The sequence below is a fragment of the Vitis vinifera genome, chromosome 4, assembly GCF_030704535.1.
Source record: "Vitis vinifera cultivar Pinot Noir 40024 chromosome 4, ASM3070453v1".
Taxonomy (NCBI): Eukaryota; Viridiplantae; Streptophyta; class Magnoliopsida; order Vitales; family Vitaceae; genus Vitis; species Vitis vinifera.
Window position 1 is genome coordinate 18,316,928 of NC_081808.1, and position 7,802 is coordinate 18,324,729.

Sequence of the window (7,802 nt, forward strand, 5' to 3'; positions counted from 1 at the left end):
AAAAGGCAGGGTGGTTATCTTATTCTGTTATGTTTCTCTTTGGGACTGAGAAGAGATTGTACGAATGAACTCTTCAAAGCACATTCTTTTGGGTGTTGAAAGGGAAAAGCCAATTGAACCCGAGACTTCTCTCTTTCACGAATTGAGGGCATTTTTGAACATCAGACGAACACAGGAATGACTTTCTATGGAATCAATCAAGGTCAGTCTTTCTTAATTCACAATTTATTTTACTGTATGCTTTAATGTCTTTCATGAGATCTTGGTTATGGTTTAAATTTTTCAACATGAGGTAACTAACAATACCTTAGTTCTCTAAAATTACATTGACAATCCCCACAGGCCCACACTCAAGTTGTGTGTACTTGTTATTCAAAGAAAGGATAATGCTAGTTTCCATAATGATGAAGCAACATTCATTTTAGGACAGTTTATCATTGCCCATTTTGCAAAGAAACTGCTGGACCTGGTGCGGATGCAAATAGATTTGCCAGCACAGAGTACCTTAACATAGCACTTATTTGAAGTTCAAAATTTTCAATTGTGATAAGTGCCTGGAAACCTACCGCTTTTATCGTATTTGCAGAAATGATTTTTTTTTAATACTATCTTCAGTGATGAGATTATAGTTAGATGAACTATAAATCTCAGAATCTAGGTTTCTGACAATCATTCTTGATCTCTAATGATAAACTTGTTTTTCATCTACATATTACAGACAATTCCATGGTAAATATTTTGAAGTGGTATATTATTCCTCATATTGTCAACCTCTATTGTTTTAAAAATAAAAAAAATAAAATTTGATGACAATCTTCATCATTATTTTTGCAATTTTTTTCCATGTTTCTAAGGCCCTATTGCCAAAAAAAAAAAAAATTATTTTATCATATTTGACATATATAGTTAAAATTAGTTAAAAATTTGTGTATTTCTAAATTATTTAATCTTTATATAAAAGAGGAAATATAAGTGAAATGACTTTAAAGTAACTTATAGAAATCATTTACTGTATTTTAAACTAATTTTGATTTTCCTCTCTATTTTCTTTCCTTCACTTGAGAATCAAACATAACCTAAAGGATAGATATACTATATTTCATATTATATCATTTGAAATAAAATATTGATCTACTTTGATTAATTGAAGGGAAAACAAAACATATTATAGTACAAACTCAGAGTTTCCAAGACATTGTGTCCCAAATCCACAATATGTTTGCTTTTAAGAGATGACAATGAGATTTGGTTGTTTGAGATTTGGATCATATTTATAATAAGATATCTTAGTAATTTGTTGTTTATATTCCTAATAGTAAGTTTACAGTTTGCTTTCAAACTATCCAATGTTCATTAACCATATACACTATATTATGATGTATTTATTAAATTGTTTTAAGGGTTGAATATAGATCAATTTGGGCATTGCTTTCAACTTTGAATTTTAATCACCTAGTAATGATGTTCAATTTTCATTATTGGAATTGAACTTTATACAAAATATGAAATAGAATTAGAGGAAAATTAAATTAAGATTAAATTTGTGTTACATGAATTTGGGAATTTATATAAAAGATGAATTGATTGAAGATTAAATATTGTTAACAAATGAAGTCAATTATAAAAGGTTGAGAATTTGATGATATTAAATTAAATGATAAAAATAGAGGGTTAAATTGAGAGTATGATAGAATATATTTTGATTTGAATGTAAGATAAGTCATGATCTTTTCTTTCTCTTCTTCTTACCATTTTTTCAGTAAACTTTTCAAATAAAGTAAATATATGGTCTTTGTTTTTTATTTTTTATTTTGCTTCTTTCCCTTTTGTTATGTTAGAGGCAACTACATAAATATCATTAATTATTCATGTGGAAAGTTAAGAGTCCTTAACTTTCACTTAAGAAGGAAATAATATAATTTTAAATTAAGTTAATACGCATTATTTTGTACTTAAACTTTATAATAAGTATCCTTAAATTCTGATATGGTGATTTTTATCAATAATTCCAAAGAAACTTATATAATATTTTATATGAGATATGCATATCAAAGCAAATTATTAGTAAAAGGAAAAATATAAGAAAGTTCTTAGAGATCAAATAATAGAAGTGTCTAACATCCAATTTATTTATTTTATTAATTTAAAATATTACCTATTCACATACCTCACATGAAGTTTCCATGGTACTTTTCTAAAATGTTTATGCAATATTTTTATTATTGCAATATTACTATTGGTCCATTAGGTGTGACTTATAAAAAAAAGAAATCCATTTTAGATCATTTGAAAGTTGATTTTAGTAATCTTTTTATAATTAAGAAATCCATTTTAAGATATCTAAATTTTTTTTTTGTTATCTTTAAATAATTAGAGAATTCAGTTTCTTTCAAGACATTGAAGAATAATGACTAGAAAGTGTGAATTATATATAATGATTTTACATAAGTTTATTAGAAATGTTTTTCAAGTCTTTGGTTCCGTATTGGTGAAAGAGTAATGAAAGTTTGAAAAGTATTATAAATCAAGGGTATTTAATTAAATCAATTAAATTTATAAGACATTAATTGAAAGGATGAAAGTAATTTTAATTAATCAAATGAATCAAAATTAAGTATGTTGAGTGAATGTGTCTTGTGAAAGAAAAAATTCATGTTAGGCCATTTCACAGTTAGTTTTAGTAATTCTTTTGTAATTAAAAAATTCACTTTAGAAGATTTAAAAATTTGTTTTGGTGGTCTTTTTTATAATTAAAGAGAAGTAATTGTTAGACATTCTGGATTATAAATAATGGTTTCACATAGCTTTATTAAAAATGGATTTTTAACCTCAATCTTATCAAAGAATTCTCTCTTTCTTTTTGCTCTGCATCCAACAACACTGACAAATTTTAAAGAATTATTAAATCAAAATGGTGAACAAATCAACCAATTATTAACAAATGTTGCCAACCTGTTTGACAACCAGGATTATTACATTTTTGGAAGATGACATGGCTAAAATGCTGGCAGAGGCGGGCAAACCACTAGACATGTGCAGGAGTGCTTAAACTGATGCAATTTACATTTGCATTTCTGAACCATGCTTCTCGCACCGTATTTTGATGACATCTCTATGAAGCAACCCAACATTTTAGTTGGACATTTTCCTGGAAAATACTCCGTCCTAGTGCAATATTTTATTTCCCCTTAAAGGAAAAAAATGAAAGATAAAGTTCGTATTAACATTTTCTTTTTTGAAAAAAAAAACACTTTTTCTTTTTTTGTTTTTTGGTTGTTAAATGTGTTTTCTTATTTGTTTCTTCTTCTAAATAACAAAAAACTGTTCTTGAACATAGAAAATTATTCTTGAAAATGATTGCGAAGACACCCTATGTTTTTTGTTTCCTCCCTGATGATCCCCCTTTTTTTTTTAGAGAATATAAAACCATTTTTAAAAAAAGGTTAATACCTTGAGCTTGAGCGAATGTAAGCAGACTTGACAAAAGAAGGAGAGAAAGCATGAGAGAGACTACCATATTCTTCTTCATGATTTCTTGATTTTTCAACTCTTCCAATCATAATGACAAAAATAATCAAATTTATAGACATTGAAATCACATATATAGAAGTTAAAATAAATTTGGCAACTAATTGAATATTAGACTTCTTAGACTTGTTTTTTTTTTTTTTTTTTCTAAAATACCTTTTCACATGTTGAAAATTTTCAATATCTGTCATGGATTATATATTTATATTTTTGCACATTTTTTCTTTTTTACTTTAAAAAAAAATATTCTTTCAAATATTAAAAATTAAAACAGTGTTGCATATATTTCCATATTCTAGTAATTTTTTTTGAAGTAATATATGCTATAAAAAGAATAATTTACCTTATATCTTTAAAAATAATTTTAAAAAAAATAAAAGAGAGATAACGAAGGTCAAACCTTATGGAGGAAAAATTGATGGACTCACCAACGAGTCTACTATTTATGGGTAACCTTATTGGTAAAAGATAAGTCCAAACTAGATGGATAATTATCTTCATTCTATTTTTTTTACCAATATAATTCAAAAACAAAATTTGAATTTAATGTAATCTTATCTACTTATCTACTTATGTATCCTCCTTTTTATTTAACCCGCCTATGGATGGTGAATTTAAAAAATATTTAAATTCTAACATAATTCAATATTGATTTTTATATAAAATAATGAAAATTATTTAAATTTTCATCATCCCTATTTTGACATTATAGATGTCCATAATAAAATAATCACTTAAATTTTATTTTTAAAATTGATAACACTTTGAAAAAAAATCATATTTTACTCAAAGTTTTTATTAGAAACTTATTATTCTTTAAGAAAAGCTAATAAAATTTTTTTTCTTCTAAAAACAACAATAAGACCAAATTGGCTAAAAATTTCAATTTAAATAAAACAATAAACATAGAAAAATGATATTTAATTACAAAATAATTATTTGAGTTTATTACACTTTACCCCCAACCTATAAAGTGTTTTGCACATTGCTCCATTTAATTTCAAAATTGAGCAATGTACTCTTCATTCTTTATAATTGTATGTAATGTGTATTTTTTTTATAGACGATGTTATTTTTTTTTTTTTATGGAAAGGCGTGTGCTCTCCGCATGACCAAGGGTAAAAGGGTCAATTTTTAAAAAAACCCTAACCAGCAGCCTTCTCTTCTTTCGTTCTTCTTCTTCTTCTTCTCTCCACTTTTTCACTCCCCTTCCTATTTCCACCGTGGTCGATGTTAGATAAGCATTTGGACATCTGTTTTTCACCTATAAAAAGATACCCACCAAGGAAAAGTTTTAGTTTCGCTAAGATTTTTGTTAAAAAATTTGCAGAATTGTGTGATATGGGACTTCCAAATTCTTGATTTGGGTTTTCTCAAAAAGCTTGGTTTTTTTGGATTTTTGGTTGTGATAAGAGGTAATCATATTGAATTGAAGTGTTTTTTTTTCCCTATTTTAATTTTATTTTTTGAAGGGTTTGGAGCTTTGACATTGCAATTGGATTTTTAACTCCTTATAGCCATAAACCTGATTATGTTGAATTGTGGGAGCTATTGGTTTGAATAAAATGGAATCTAGGTTTGGAATTTGGGTTTTTTGTTATTTTCATCACATCCTTCCTCAAAGCTCATCTTTGAATACTTACCCTAGTTGGGTTTCAAGGCTGAAATTTTAAGAGATTGGGGAAGGAGAGAGAAAGAGTGGAGATAAAAGAAGAAGAACAAAGAAAGAGAAGGGAAAACTGACTATAAATTGATCATTTTGCCCTTGGTCACGTGGAGAATACATGTCTTTCTGTAAAAAAAAATGATACCGTCTCTCAAAAAATGCACATTGCATACTATTATAAATGATGAAGAGTATATTGCTTGATTTTGAAACTCAAGAGGGCAATGTGCAAAACACATTATATGTTGGGGGGTAAAGTGTAATAAACCAAAAAATGGACCATTTTACCCTCGATCACGTGGAGAGCATGTCTTTTTATTTAAAAAATTAACATTGTCTCTCAAAAAATGCACATTGCATGCAATTATAAATGATGTAGGGTACATTACTCGATTTTGAACTCGATGGAGTAATGTACAAAACATGTTATAAGTTGGGGGGTAAAGTGTAATAAATCCTAATTATTTTTACTCATATGTTAATATGCAGACATAAATATTATCTAAGAAGTAACAAAATTAAATGCGTGACACCAAATTTAAATTTATAATTTATAGATATTATTTCACAATAACATTTATATGGACTCAAATATTTCTAAAATTCCCATCTTCAAAGTAATATAACAACACATTTAACACAAAATTTAATGGATAGTTTTATTAAAGTTTTTCACTAGTTTAGGTGTTCTCTTGGACAAAATTTTGTTTTTACTATTTTTAAAAGTATAAAGAATTTAATTATGTTTTTAATTTTTAAAATATTTAAAATAAGAAACAAAAATATATTTAGTGATTATACAACCAGAAGTGTACAATTTGAAGATTTTTCATTAAGCTATTGTGATAAATTAATGTAATTGGTTTGGTACAAATGAAAAAAAATGAAAAACTTTCTTAATAAAAAAAATCAATAATATTTATATTATTAATTTATTCGACATTCAAACATTTACAAGAAAGTAAGATATGGTAAGAAAATTGTCCTTTAAAAAAAAATGTAAAAATAGAAAGAAAAGAAAATAAAAAAAGACAGAAAGAGTGAAGAAAAATAACATATTTCTTCAAACTCATTTTATTTTGAAAATACGTCATTTTCTAATTATTTGTAATTATATTTCACTTTCTTCCATATTTTCATGATAAACATGTTGGGATGTTCAGTTAAAGTAGTCAAAGTTGTTAGAATTTCATTCTGTTAATAGTTCCTATTTTTTGGGACATGTTGGTAGGATTTGACTATTTCCTTAGCCATTTACCATGTTCTTACGTGGGCTGTTTGTTTCCTTTTTAATCTCTTTTGTAAGGCTTATATAAGCCCATAGCTTGTTTTGAATTGAATAAGACTCATTCTCATATTGTGAGTTAATTGCATTATGTCTACAGTTTACAACAATTTGGTATCAGAGCCCTATCACGGGGCCTGATTGTCAGAGAAAAGAAACCGCAGTTTCTTGTAGAGAGAAAGAGTGAAAAGAGAGTAAGATAAGAGAAAAAGTGATCAAAGTATGGCAACTGAAAGTAGTAACTTTGTTCAACCTGCAATTCCTAAGTTTGATGGCCATTATGATCATTGGTCTATGCTTATGGAAAATTTTCTTCGTTCAAAGGAGTATTGGAGCCTGGTCGAGAATGGAATCCCTGCTGCAGCAGAAGGAATAGAGCCTACTGAAGCTCAACAGAAGGCAATTGCAGATCACAAGCTGAAAGACTTGAAGGTCAAGAATTATCTGTTCCAAGCCATAGATCGAAACATTATGGAGACCATCCTCAATAAAGAGACTGGTAAGCATATCTGGGACTCTATGAAGCAGAAGTACCAAGGTTCCATAAGAGTCAAAAGGGCACAACTTCAAGCACTTCGAAGGGAGTTCGAGGTTCTGCAGATAAAAGAGGGTGAAAGTGTTGATGAGTATTTTGCTCGAACACTCACCATAGCAAACAAGATGAAGATTCATGGTGAAAGCATGAAGCAAGTAGTGATCATTGAAAAGATCCTGAGATCAATGACTTCAAGGTTTGACTATGTTGTGTGTTCAGTTGAAGAGTCTAATGATTTAGACAATTTAACCATTGATGAGTTGCAGAGTAGCTTGTTGGTTCATGAGTAGAGGATGAATGGGCATGGAAGAGATGAGCAGGCATTGAAGGTGACCTATAATGATCAAGTTGCTGGAAGAGGAGGTCGTGGTCGTGGAGCTTTTCGAGGAAGAGGCAGAAGAAGGGGTAGGCAAGCATTCAACAAAGCTATAGTTGAGTGCTACAAGTGTCATCAATTAGGGCACTTTCAATATGAGTGTCCTAAATGGGAGAAGGGAGCACATTATGCAGAACTTGATGAGAAAGAGGAGATGCTATTGATGTCGTATGTGGAGCTTAACCAATCAAGGAAAGAAGATGTTTGGTTTCTTGACTCGGGGTGCAGCAATCATATGTGTGGAAATAAGCTGTGGTTCTCGGATCTTGATGAGGAATTCCGACAATCTGTAAAGCTCGGGAACAATTCCAAGATGACTGTATTGGGAAAGGGGAACATTAGAATGCAAGTTGCTGGAGTTACTCAGGTAATTACAGATGTTTTCTATATTCCTGAGTTGAGAAACAATTTG

The 7,802-nt window shown here is 28.8% G+C and overlaps 1 protein-coding gene across 1 annotated transcript; it reads left to right on the forward strand.

Annotated features, from left to right (window-relative positions):
• The first annotated feature begins 6,701 nt into the window (after nt 1–6,701).
• LOC104879162 (uncharacterized) lies at nt 6,702–7,304 on the forward strand. The gene has a single exon (XM_010650996.1). It carries the CDS (start codon nt 6,702–6,704, stop codon nt 7,302–7,304), a length of 603 nt encoding a protein of 200 aa, XP_010649298.1.
• The last annotated feature ends 498 nt before the right edge of the window (nt 7,305–7,802 follow it).

What these genes read in the sequence shown, in the direction of transcription:
- LOC104879162 (XM_010650996.1), top strand. Translation starts at nt 6,702, where the DNA reads ATGGCAACTGAAAGTAGTAACTTTGTTCAACCTGCAATTCCTAAGTTT.